Raw genomic sequence first — 14,263 nt, forward strand, 5'->3', positions numbered from 1 at the left:
CCCAAGTGCTGGAGTGCTGGGACTACAGGCATGCGCCACCATGCCCGGCTAGAAGAATCTTAAATTTATAATCCAGGTGAGTCTTCAGTCTGGTTCTATTTTGGTGTGCAGGCAAGTTTAACTAAAGCCAGCCCCTCATTTGTACTTGGAGAGAGACACAGTTGCCAACACAGCCTCAGCTCTGTTGGTCTTTGTTTTTCTACTGCTGTGTTTGAAATAAACATAAATGAAAAAAAAAAAAAAGTCCAGGAAAAAAAAAAAAAGCCACACAGAAGTTAGAACAGTAAGTTATTTAAGTAACTATCCTATACAACTCAAGGAAACCTGTGGGTACTTACCAGATATATTTGGCTCCAGATTTCAGTGGCGGCAGATTAATGGAGAAGGGAAAAGGGAAATAGGAGGATATATAGGTATTATACAATGTCTGAATCTGTGCTGGACATGCAATACTAATACTCACAGAATCATGGGAAAAAATAAGAAAAGTCAGGGCTACCACCTAGTAATCCAAACTCAAAGTTCCTATTCTATGCATCAAAAGTTGTCAATAAAGAAATAAGCTTTGTTCTTACAGATCCTGTGTGACATAACTGAATTTATCGACATAATTTCATCTTCGCTTACCATTAGGGCCTATTCTGCCTTCCCTTTCACATTCTATTCTTCTTCTTACTTTATTACTATTATTATTACTATTAGAGACAGGGTCTCATTTATCAAAGCTTGGCCTCAAACTATGTAGCCATGGATAACAATGGACTCCCAATTCTCTTGCCTGGACCTCTTGAGTCCTGGAAGTATAGGCATATGATTCCATGCCTAATTTATGCAGTGCTGGTGATGGAAGCCTGGGCTTCATTAATGCTAGGCACTCTACCAACTGATTCACATTCCCAGTTCCCCTTATCACCCAGCTATTTTCAAATCTGTGCCCTACAGTGCTTCCCATATTCTGCACACCTTAAATTCTGTTCATCCTAAGGTGTTCCTTCTCCAGTGTAGCCTACCAGCATGCTACCAAAGTCTGGTGGTAACAAAGCTTAATGTAGAATCACATGGTTCTGAATTACTTGAAAAGCTAAGACTGAACACATAATTCATTGCTATTTTCTGAATTCATTAGCTGCTTATAAAACTAAAATCGTATTCCGTTTCACAGAATTATTTTGCTTCTCACAGGCATGCAGTAATGGCATAATTTGGAAAAAAATGTAAATTATATCCTTGGTAGGAACCCCAGCAGCTTCAAATGTGTGTAGATGTCTTTGGTCCATTCGGTGATATACTTTAATGAATAATAATGTCCCTAAAAAGTTGCTTAATACAGGGAATGAGACATATTTGATGTCTACTAATGAGTTTGGCATGCTTAAGGCATTCAACTTTATTAGATAAGCTGCAAACCAAACTGAACCTGCCATCCAAATCTGCTTTGGAAAAGAAATAGCTTCTGTGAATTTTTAAAAAGTAAATTAGATGAAGGCAAGGCTGTCATTTAAATTCAAATTCTTATTTCTCAGTATGATGCATGATTAAAAAACAATTACAGTGAATGGAAAACAAAAACAAATAATAGTAACTTAACACAGCATTAAAAAAAAAAAAAAAGCAAAGAATAGTGGAAACCTGAGTAAAAAGAAGCCAGGAAGCAGCTGAAAAAGAGACCGGTTCACTGTGAGAAATGTAGACCTCTCAGACAGTGCTACGGCCCCGAATCCAACAGCTCAAGAACAAGGCCAATTATTGCAAAATATTAAACATGTATGGCGAAGCTGCAAACTGTTCAAGAGTGTAAGAATGAAAGCAGCTATGTATCAAAGAGCTGGGCTTATGAACCTAAAATCTCTGCTATGGTTACTATGTACAGATATGTTTTCTTAAACTTTTTATACTGTATGTGATATAATTAATAGTATACTAACTACACCTTTTATGATAATACTTCTCTATTATTGCAACTGGCAAGTAACAGATCTTTTGAAAATGTTGCTTGCAAGACTACAGTTTTTAGCAATGAAACACTAAGCCACTGTAAGTCAATCTTTGATAGTCACCTTTCTAAACCAGAAATGACTCAGAAGAGACACAGAGTCAATCTTAGAATTTTCGTCCAGAGGCTTTAATAGATAATACCCACCCTAACTTTACCAAAAACTGTAATTGCCAAGACTAGAAACAGTTAAAAATGACTAAGGGCTATCAGGATTCTGACTTATGGTTTGCTATTCTTTCACATTATATACTGCTTCATATAGAAAGCTTCATGTAGTCAGGGTTTCATAGGTATCTTTTGACAGGGGTTGATTCAATTTTATTTTGAATGACACAGTAATTTCACATTCATAGAAGTATGAGTAATTTCTAAATACTAATACTATTTCAATTAGGCTCCCACAACATAGGGAGGTTTACTGTCAAGATCAATAAAGGTATGGTCCTTTGGCACATACATGGGTAGAAGACCAAAGCATTTTATCTGAACAAATCTCCAAACTGCCTTTGTACTCAACTAGGGGAAAATAACAGAAAAATCCTGTATATATATTGCCTATACCCTAACTGGTATTGGAAATAAATTCTTGACTCAGCTGGGTTTGTTAATTTAAGTCAACATTTCTTCAAATTCATGTAAAAGCATTTAAGAACTATTTGTGCCACTTGAAGAAAATTTGTCCCAATTTTTCATTATTAGGTTTTTATTATTTGGCTAAATAATTAGTTCCCTACTTTTATGGAACAAAGAGAATAAAATATACCTTGATACTCTGTAGGGTACATAAGTGTGGTGGTTGATTTTTTTTGAGACAGGGTCTCCCGGTAGCCCCAGCTGTCCTGGAACTCACTATGTAGACCAGATTGGCCTCGAACTCACAAAGATCCACCTGCCTCTGCCTCCCAAGTGTTGGGATTAAAGACGTGCGCTGGGTGTAGTGGTTGATTTTAATGTCAACTTGTGACAAATTAAAATCACCTGAGTAGAAAGCCTTACCTGAGGAATTTTCCTGATTGCCTTAATTGATATGGAAGTCTCACAATGTGGGCAGCATGTTTTGGTCACAGCTCAGATAAAAAAGGGTACAGCAGAAGGATTATTCATCCTAACAGTTCTGTTCCTAAAGGGAACCCTGACTAATACAATAAAATAAATTTCTCATTTTGATCATGTTGGGATGGTGAAATGTGGGGAAAATAAGGTAAAAAAAATAAAGTAAAAGAAGAAACTATGTTTACATATGAAAATGTTAACTACTGGGTCAGAAATCTACAAATGAAAACAGAAATTGCTTAATTTCCTAGTCAATTTTGCTCTTATATAAGGAAACAAATATAAAGCATATTCTTTAAACCCTGACATAAAAAATTTAGCAAGCTACAGTCTGTAGACAACTTTTTAATTTTATTTTTAATTCATTCATTTATTTTATGTGTATGACTGTTTTGCCTGCAGGCATATGTGCCTGTCATATATGTGCAATGCCCAAGAAGAGGAGCGTGTCAGATCCCTTGGAAACGGAGTTAAGGATGAGTGTTAGTGAGTGCTGGGAACTGAACCCAGGTCCTCTGGAAAAGTAGTAAGTGCTCTTAATTACCGAGCAATTTCTCCAGCTTCTAGATGACATTTTTGTGTGTGTGTGTGTGTGTGTGTATAAGTGTTATGCCTGCATGTATGTAAGTGTACCTGTGTAGGACAGAAGAGGGAGTCAGATCCTTTGGAATTGGAGTTACAGATGGTTGTTAGCGACCATGTGGGTGCTGCAATTTGAATCCAGGTCATTTGCAAGGCCAGTGCTCTTAACCACTGAACCATCTCTCCATCCCCTAGATTACAATTAAAAAAAAAAACAAAACAGAGCTGGGCGTGGTGGGCACGCCTTTAATCCCAGCACTCTGGAGGCAGAGGCAGGATCTCTGTGAGTTTAAGACCAGCCTGGTATACATAGCAAGTTCCAGGACAGCTGCGGCTACAGGGAGACCCTGTCTCAAAAAAGACCAAACACACCCCCCCCCAAAAAAAAACAAACCGTCAAAACCCACAAAACAAACCGGTTTCACCTCCCATTGATTCTATTAAAAGGTTTAATATAATTACCAGCATAATAGCTGGTGCTTGTGCTCCTGAACATTTTTTTAAAGGGAACTTTTCTATTATATTTATGGGTACAACAAAGTTATTTTTCATTTCAGATAAGAATGCTTTGAAGATTATTTCTCCTTTAATCTTCAAATTGAATGAGACATAATTTAAGCAGTAAGCTATTAGGATAATGCAGAAAATAACGTCAAACTCTTGTCATAAAATATTTTAAGACTCTTATCTTAGGTGTCAAACAATGTCAGAAATTATTCAAAGGCATGTGCCTGTGCCATCTAGACCCAATTTGACTTATTGTTTCTTTCTTTTTCATTATAATTAACAGGAAAAACTCACAACTAAACAATCATAAATATTAAACACCAATCTGTCACAAAGATATTTCTGTCCCTGTGTAGGCATTTTTGTTTTACATTAAGTAGGAATATATGTATTTGCAGATGTAATTTAACTAGCACTTCAGTTCCAATCTGTGATTTAACGTTTTATTTATTTAATTATTTTTTTTAGACAGTGTCTCCTGTAGTCCCAGCCAGCCTGGAACTCACTATGTAGACCAGCTGGCCTCCATCTCTGCCTACCTCTGCCTCCTGAGGGCTGGCATTAAAGGTGTGAGCCACCATCCTAGCTTAGGACTATTTATTTATAAAAAAATCATTGTGACATCAGGGCTGGGCTTAGCAACAGAATCCCTGCCTAGCACAGGCAAAGCCTTGAGTTCCATCCTCAGCACCTGAGGGGGGGAAAAAAGAACAAAAACAAAACAAATCATGAGAAGAACTGTTATGATTTAAGAAGGGGGGAAAAATCAGACAAACTATACAAGAAGTCAATCATTTCTGCCCTAAGCTCAGAAAAATAATTTCTTTACTATAACTTTTTTAGTTTGATTTTTGAGAGATGGTGCTAATATATAACACAGGCAGGCTTTGACCCTGTAATCCTAATATTAGCTTCCACAGTGCTGGGATTATAGGCATGTGACACTTAGGCCCAGATATAAATAATTTCTATTAGAAGAAAATAATCTTGTATATGATACTAAATGAGCAGTATCATGACCAATGTTCTTATGTATCAACAACTTTAAAAATTTAAAAATTATTATTGGGAGTTTGATAAGGTGGTTGGGAATGGAGTTGTTTCTCGCCCTCCCACCTTTACATGGGTTCTGGGTGTGGAACTCAGGCTGCTAGGCTTGTGCAGCAAGCACCTTTACCTGCTGAGCCATCTTGATAACCAAAACCAACTTTTGATGTCTTGTGAAATAAAAGCATACAATGGCTTATATTGTTTGACATAGGCTATATTTTTCTTTAAATATTTTATTTATTAGTTTTACTTTGTGTGTATGTATATATTGCCTGCATGTATGTAAGTGCACCTGTGTCATGCAATGTTTTTGGAGGACAGAAGAGGCTGTCAGATCTCCTGGAGTTACTGACAACTGTTAGCTGCCACGTGGTGTTGGGATTTGAACGTGGGTCTTGTGTAAGATTCCTAACCACTGAACCATCTTGCCAACCCCAACATGGGCTGTATTATTAGCCTTCAGGTAAATCTGACACTAAAAGGAGTCACATTTGAGACAGAACAAATTCTAACTTAGCTAAAGTATCCTTTGGAAGAACATCTGTCACACATACAACAGAGAAGAACCTGCATACTAAGAACAAGAAAATGTCAGGGGATAAATAATTAAGGACATGAAAGTTCCCCTGTGGGATAATGCCAAGTATGCTTCTTATCTGGTGAGAAGCTGGTGAATGACAAGGAACCACTGGAGACTGTACCAGTATGGAGAAAGGCTAGTAAAGAAGTAACCTTCAAGAGTTAACATACAGCACTGAGAGCTACAGATTCCTTTGAGTAGGTGGAGGTGAAGTGCCTCTATGATGCACACAGTCTGTGCACCTTGAACAGTGACAAATAGTTAGAAATGGTCTACAGAAATCTGTCATAAAATCTTACTTTAACTCTTCAAATTATATAACACAGGCTAGATAAACACCTTATTAAACATTTGCAACAGAAGGACACAACTAGGTAGGAAGCATATAGAGAAATGAGCTCATTAGAATTAGTAAGACAGTACTTTCTGTGTGTGGTATGTGTATAGGTGCACATGTGTGTGCAGGAGCATTTGTAAACCAGAGGTTATTTTTGGGCGTTTCCTCAAGAGCTGATCACTTTGTTTCTTAAAACAGGTCTCAGTGGCCCTCACCACACCAATTAGGGTAGGATGGCTGTCCCATCTTACCAGTACTAGGATTACCAAGTATAACACTGTGTGCCCTGTTTGTTATATAGGTGCCAGGAACTGAACTCAGATGTTCGTCTTGCAAAGCAAGCACTTTTTACCTGTTGAGCCATCTCAACCCATAGGCAGTATTTAAAACTGAAATCACAGTTGTTTTCACTGAATTCTTGCAGAAAAATTTTAAAAAGGGACAAAAGGAGTTTTATTACTTTTCATATGCCTAACATTAAAGTCCATTTGTTTCTTTGTCACCAAATAATTAACAAACTGAAAACAAAACAGAAAATATGTGTAGAACAGACATCTCTGCCATTAAAGTATCACCCACTCAACTAAAGGTTTAATTTTACCAAATTTAGGCGGCTCTGGTCTTTGCTTCCAGTTAGCTATCTGCAAACCATCTGATCTTGCCTCTCTCTATCACTCCCATCTGGAGATAATCAGGATGCAAAGAGGGTTTCCATCATCATGGTAGTAAGGACTCAGCAGCTGTTCACTACACTATTGGTCTTGCAGAGCCCATTGGAGCTCCCAGCCCTTTATCATTCACATCTGTAGAGTTTTCTGGAAAAATATAAAATGTGTCTACTCTTTTAAATCTGACTGGCTTACACACTCACATGCACATATTTGAGATCCTTGGCAGACTGAGCATGATAGTATCTTAATGTTAAGACTGAAATAAGAATCATGGCGTCGGAATATGACTCACCTGTCTGCTGTGCAGGTTGTGGCAGTGGTTGGTTTAGATGTGAACTGTAATGGACAGAAGGGACAGGGCGGTACTGAGGCTGGCTGGAGTGATAGTGGCCAGGTGCACAGTAACAGGCTGGCATCTAGGATTGTAAGAAGTGAGGATAGAAATTAGTTTTACTTCCAAGAGAAATTTTTTTTCTCTGAGTACTAATTCTGGTACCAACAACTGGCAAACCAATTAAGTTTTAAATTTAGCTGGGAAAATTAAGTTGAGATCGAGGGTATCTTTAAAAAGGTATTTACTACTATGCCCACCAATCACACTTAGATTTTCATTTCACTACCATATTTGTTTCACTAACCCCCCAAACCAAATTTACTTTGCTGAAATACCACCGAAAATACCACGCCAATTTCTTTGTTCTACTTTTCATAGAAAAATCATTATCCTGTAGTTGGTGTATATCATTCCTATAAATGCTTTTCACCTTTTGCTATAGGCCCACACTATTCACACATTTCTGAGTATTTAAAAATTTACTTTATGGTATTTTACAACGTATAGTTCTTGAAACTTACTTTGAAATTAATATTGTTTTGAGACATGTCTTTTTTGAAACATATATTGCTAACCCAAACTGTTTAACAGGACTCCTCCTATAATAAACCAGGTTATTCATTCCTATACTAACGAACTATTTCCATTCTTTATTCTTTTTCACATTTCTAATCAAATTAAAATGCTAAGAAGATTAGCTTGCATTATTTTTTTTTCTTCCAGAGACACTTATGCCTATTGTAAATTCCTCCCTCCCTCTTTCTTTTTTTGACTTTTTGAGATAAGATCTCTCTACCTAGCCTTGGCTGGTCTCGAACTTACAGAAATTCATACCTTCTCTGCCTCATGAATGCTGGGATTAAAGGTGTGTGCTGCCATATTTGGCTTTAATTCTTTTAGGTTAATCTAACCTAGAATATTCTAGTGTTGTAGAAGTCTGCACAAATTTTAGATGCTGATAAGGCCCCTCAGGGTCTACTTTTTTTTTTTTTTTTTAATTAGCTTTACTTCCAAAAAGACTTATCTAGGGCTAGCAAGGTGACTCTGTGGGTATATGTACTTGTCACCAAGCTTGAAGACATGAGTTCCATCCCTGGGAACTACATGACAGAAGGAGAAAACTCACTTCCTCAGGTTGCCCTCTCACTTCCACATGTCTACCGCACATAAACACACACAAAGTTAAATAAATGAAAATTTAAAAATTGTACCTACAATAATTTTAAAAAGGGTCTAACTCATCTGAAAGCCAACACAGCAAAAATTTCTAGAGATACAAGAGTCTACATTAGCTAAAAGCTAAAATCGCTGTTTGTGGTAGTTTTCCTGTCCTCAAAACTTTAAATATAGTATATATGGGATACCTTAATTTTTCTTAAGAGATATCAGCAAGTAACAAGTAAATCCCAAACTAAGATCTTACTTATGGCACTCCTGCAGGAAAGAGAACACCCTAGATTGTCCTATAGACAAGGAGTTGTATGTACTGCAGCTGCATCTTGGTAAATGTGACCATCAGCCCTCTACCATGGGAATACTACAAGCTGGTCACATAAACATGAGAACAAAGAGAGCACAGTTTGATTAGCAGCCAGAAAGATATCTGTAGGTTGATGACTAGTAGGCTAATGGCTAGCAGACAATCAAGGCCAGAAGCTAATAATGCAGAAGTCAGAGACAGACAGGGGATGCTTCAACCACTTCTAGCTGGTGAGCAGCATGTGAACAGGGCATGATCATCTTCCTGGATGGGCCAGGACATGCACAGTATGTTAGCCCCATGGCTCAAACTATGACATGCCCAGAGAATTAACCAACTGTAACAGAAATTACTCCAGTCTCTGTCCAGTTTCTTCTTTCAATCCTATTATTACTGGGACCTAAAAGCACATAGACAACCAGTTGAACTTTCTTCTCTCTCTTTTGGGAAAACCTCTTCTTCCACTCTCAGGAGTTTTTTCTCTTACTTTTTCTTAATTTCTGTGTCTTTAATCAATCATCATTGGTGTGAAATGCCCAACTTAAGAGGTACTTCTCAGGTTGACTTTTGGTACCCTTGAGTTTCAGATACTTTGAGTTCCTGGGTCAAAGATCTACAGATCTGAACCATTAGGGCTAGAAGGGCTCTTCCCTGACTTAAGCAGGATATATATATAAAGCCTATAAATAATATCACACTTAAAGATGGAAAAATGTTTTCATAAAAGGCTGGAAACAAAGCAAGAAACCACAGGGGTTTCTTTTTTTGGTCTTTTTGAGACAAGGTCTTCTAGTAGGCCCAGCTGGCCTGAACTCAGAGTGCAGACCAGGCAGGCCTCAAACTCTCAGAGAGCTGCCTGCCTCTGCCTCCTGAGTGCTGGGATTAAAGGCTAGTGTGCTACCATGCCTGGCTGAAACTGAATTTTTCAAGATTTCTATCCTACACTGCACTGAAGCTTCCAGCTAGTGCCACAGGAAAGAAAAATAAAAGGTAGACTGGAAACAATTTGTATGGTAAAATGATATAGCAGATCTATAAAACCAACTAACCAACCAACCAACCAAATAATAAACACCCTTCACTTTAATAACTAAATAAAAAGGTCACAGGAGGGGCTAGAGATGTGGCTCTGTGGTTAAGAACAGTGGTTGTTCTTGCAGAGGGCCTGGGTTTGGTTCCCAGCACCCACATGATGGCTAACAACCACTGATTACTTCAGTGCCTTCTTTTGCCCCCCCCAGCACTCGGGAGGCAGAGGCAGGTGGATCTCTGTGAGTTTGAGGCCAGCCTGGCCTACATGGTGAGTTCCAGGACAGCTGGTGCTACAGGGAGACTTAAAATAAGTTTAAAAAAAAAAAGGCCATAGGAATGTTGATATAGCTTAATTGGTAGGATGCTCTCTTAGTATGTGTAAAAATCACTGCTTGAATTTAAAATGACTGCTTTAAAAAACAAAAAAAAGGCAAAACCCCAACAAAGTAAGCTAAAACGTACCCAACCACCAACTCCTCCCAAAACAAAACCCCTCAAACCCCACAAAGAACTAGAGTTATAGCATACAAGTGAGTACCCATGGGAAGGTGTTATGTGACTTTTCCTAGAGATGTGAACACATGTCTATTCACCTCATAAGTAGCCCAGAGAGAGCACCAGCAACAGACCAAAGAAATGATTCTACCAAGTTTGGCTTAGTGAACTAGTAAATTTAGTGTGGTTACTTAAAGGAGTACAGAATACAGGAACAACAGGAGAGAATGAAAGTGACCACATCCGACCTCAACAGACTAGACTGTGTTTATTAGCATAATGAGGTGCAGCAACCTTCCTGTGGGATGGAGGCTACTGCAAGGGGCACAGGGGCTGCTCAGAGGCTTATATAGGGACAGAAGCTATAAGGGGATTTTTGTGGGGACAGCTGCTACAGGAGAGACAGAGGCTGCACAGAAGATTTATTTTTGGCCATTCTTGTGGTTTCTCTTGGGACTCATCTATGTCTGGACACCCAGGCAGGGGGAAAGAGGAAACTCCTAATATAAAACTGGATGGTCAGAGAACCCTGTGTTCTGTGGTCAGAGCTCCTATGTTGTGCCAATTTCCTTCAGCATGGAGGACTAAAAGGAGGCTGTACTACTGAAAGTTCACCCCATACCATGGTTAAAGTCACTTAGAAGAAAATAATTTTATTTCAATGACAATTTCACAAATATTTTTGAGTTTTTCTCTTTTTTTTTGGTCTTTTTGAGACAGGGTCTCCCTGCAGCCCCAGCTGGCCTGGAACTCACTATGTAGACTAGGTTCACCTTGAACTCACAAAGATCCACCTGCCTCTGCCTCCCAAGTGCTGGGATTAAAGGCGTGTGCCACCAAGTCCAGCCCTGAGCTTTTCTATTACTCTTTTCAGGGTGTTTCCAACCTTTGCAAAACACAGTATTTTTCTCTCTTTTACAGGCTGCAAGTAATTTTGGAGCTCCTTGAACAACTTAAGGCAGTTCAAAAATGTGGATGGAGAATCTATTCTCAGCAAATATTACTGTAACCTTAGGGAGGAGCACTGTGAATCTTCTGAGTTTTATTTATTTCCTAAGCTTTGTAAGTTTTGTTTATTTCCCCAGTCTTTTAAGGCTGCTTCCCCACAGGAGGAAATGTTTCAAATCAGAGTAGACAGCCAAACAATAGGGGTAGGGAGGGAGTATATAAGCTATAAAATCTATATGCCCATATTACCATTTTTTGTAAACAAACAAAAAATGAAATTCAAATAGAATTCTTTTTACAGTAGCACCTAGGAAAATTAAATGCTTAGGGATATAAATAAAATGTATAATGTCTATATAATGGAAACTAAAAAACACTGTTGAGAAAAATTAAGATCTAAGTAAGTGCATAGAGGTTTGTTCTTGAACTGGAAAGTTGATTCTGCTATTAATTGTTTAAACTGGTCTATTCTTAAAATGCTACCATTAAAATCTTATAGTTCAGCTGGGCATGGTAGTGCACACCTTTAATCCCAGCACTTGGGAGGCAGGGCAGGTGGAGCTCTGTGAGTTCCAGGCCAGCTGGGGCTACAGGGAGACCCTATCTCAGAAAGACCAAAAAAACAAACAAAACCACAACAAAAAATTATAGTTTTTTTACATTTATTATATTTTCCTTCAGAAACTTAAAACCATACGTCTCAGAGCCAGAAGAAAACTCAAAGGTCATACACTTTAGCCATTTCACTGAATTTTAGCTACCTGTCACATGGTTGTCCTCTACTGGCTTGAAAATCTTCAGAGGTTAACTATGGACTATGTTTATAGTATACTCTCTCACAAATGCCAAATTAGAGGGAAAGAGAGAATATGAAAAAAGCAACACACCTGTGGTGAGGGCTGAGGAAGATACCCCTGCTGCTGGAGCACAGGCTGGCTGACAGGATGCCCAGAGACAGAGAAGCTGGCAGTAGGGACCGACTGCCCAGGTGGTAGAGGAGGAGGGGGTGGTGGTGGGGGTGGAGGTGGAGGAGGATGTGGGGGGGGTGCTGCCGTCATGATGTAACCAGACTGTTGAGGAGACTGAAGAACGACGGTGGACTGGAACATGGTGGCATGAGGGTCAGAACCATCAGCTGATGGCTGGCGACCAAGACTCATGTGGCTGAACTGAGAACCAAGGTTATCCTGCTGAAAAAGTGGAAAGTTGTAAGTCAGGGAAGCCACTCTTTTGTGGGCCAATCTCACCAGTGAAAAGTACTTTACACACACACAAAACAAAACAAAACAAAACAAAACAAAACAAAACAAAAGAACATTGATACAGGATTTCATGTGTCCTAGGCTCGCCTCAAACTTGGTATGTAGAGGAAGATGACTTGGATTTTTGATCCTATTATCTCTACATCCTGAGCACTGAGATTACAGGTGTAAGCCACAGGATAAAAACCAAGATGTTACCTATATTCTAGGCAAACACTCTACCACCTGAGCTGTATCTCCAGTCCCTACATTTTATATAGTTTTAAACTGAGCTGTTAGAGACTATATGGACATATGAGCAAGAATCGAGAAACAGTAGACTTTGATTTGGGTTACATTTATCTACTGTCTACCTTGAGTGACAGACTGAGAAACACTAAGAATAGCATTTATGGCCAAGTTATTTTTGAGAAATTAAAGAAAAGGACTATATAGTTAGAGTGTCCAGGATACAGAACAACATAGAACCTGAGGGAAGGTATTTTAAAGTAACTCTTCAGAAAATGTTAAATGTGTAATATGAAACTGTCCAGTTTCACTTCTGTATCCTAATAAATATTTAATCTTAATTTAAGTAAATGGAGTTTCTTTTGGTTGTTTTTTTTTTTTTTTTTGAGACAGCGTCTCCCTGTAGCCACAGCTGCCCTGGAACTTGTTATGTAGACCAGGCTGGCCTCAATCTCACAAATATCATCTACCTCTGCCTCCCAAACACTGGAATTAAATGTGTGTACCACTACGCTCAGCTCTAGTTTCTTCTTTTTTTTTTTATAATTGAAATATACTCTAATCTTTTCCTGTGATTTCCATCCTAGGTTTATTTTCAAAATAATCTGTAAATAAAGTATTGTAATATTCCTGCCTTCCTACTTTAGAGTTCATATAGCTGTTTTCTCTCACATCATATCTGTTATACTATTATGGTTGCTTGGTCAGCAACCACTGGCACCCAGCCTAGATTTACATGCCATCTGACAAATGTTTCCTTAACTCAGAAGTGTAAGAACTCTTATTGGTCTATAAAAATACCACTCAAAGGGCTGGACAGATGGCTCAGCAGTTAAGAACACTGGTTGTTCTTGCAGAAGACCTGGGTTTGAATCCCAGCACCCACAAGGCAGCTAACAATTGTCTGTAACTCCGGTCCCAGGGGATCCAACAGCCTCTTCTGACCTCTGCAGGCACTGCATGACATGGGTGCATTTACCTACATGTAGGCAATACACGCGTACACATAAAATTTTTTTTTAAAAAGTTAAAAAAAACCACTCAAATGAGAATACAAGGATTAAAATGGAATATTCCTGCTCTAAGACTGACCAGAAATATATTAGAGGTAACTGGTTTCTAAAGGTGAAAAAAATACCTACTAGATCTAATTACGAAGCAAGATGGCCAAATATTCTTACAAGAGGCAAAGTAATACCACGGTTAGAGTCACTTAGAAGATAGTAATTTTATTCCAATGACAATTTCCCAAATACTTTTGAGCTTTTCTCTTATTATTTTCAGGATGTTTTCAAACTTTGCAAAACCCACCAAACTTTTCTCTCTCTTTCGCAGACTGCAAGTGACTTTGGAAAATCTTTCAGAGCCAAGGATAGTAAAGAAGGCTACCTCAGCTAAAAACAAAAACATTCTCAATAAAACAAGATATTTCCAAAAACCACTGAGAATGGTTTTCAAATAGTTTATAATCTAATGTGAAGGACAGTTTCATTGTGGGATGGCTGAATGATATGAACATATAACATCCCTTGGAAAAGCACACAGGGTATTAGGAAGTTAAATTTTTTTTTTTTTTTTTGGTCTTTTTGAGACAGGGTCTCTCTGTAGCCCCAAGCTGTCCTGGAATTTACTGTGTAGAGCAGGCTGGCCTTGAACTCATAGAGATCTATCTGCCTGCCTCTGTCTCTGGAGTGCTGGGATTAAAGGC

At 38.5% G+C, this 14,263-nt stretch overlaps 1 protein-coding gene across 11 annotated transcripts in view; it reads right to left on the reverse strand.

Annotated features, from left to right (window-relative positions):
- Positions 1-14,263, reverse strand: part of R3hdm1 (R3H domain containing 1) — a 152,896-nt gene that overhangs the window by 29,505 nt on the left and 109,128 nt on the right. For 7 of the 11 annotated variants that reach the window (XM_008832443.3, XM_008832442.3, XM_029563228.1 and 4 more), the window contains 2 exons: positions 11,953-12,255; positions 7,069-7,192 (listed from right to left, as the gene is read on the reverse strand). In XM_008832443.3, the coding sequence (XP_008830665.1) occupies positions 7,069-7,192; positions 11,953-12,255 (427 nt within the window). The remainder of the gene's footprint in view (positions 1-7,068; positions 7,193-11,952; positions 12,256-14,263) is intronic. The other 4 variants (XM_008832445.3, XM_008832444.3, XM_008832448.3 and 1 more) reach the window with 1 other exon arrangement.

Source organism: Nannospalax galili, unplaced genomic scaffold (genome assembly GCF_000622305.1).
Source record: "Nannospalax galili isolate Female #2095 unplaced genomic scaffold, S.galili_v1.0 scaffold995, whole genome shotgun sequence".
Lineage (NCBI taxonomy): Eukaryota > Metazoa > Chordata > Mammalia > Rodentia > Spalacidae > Nannospalax > Nannospalax galili.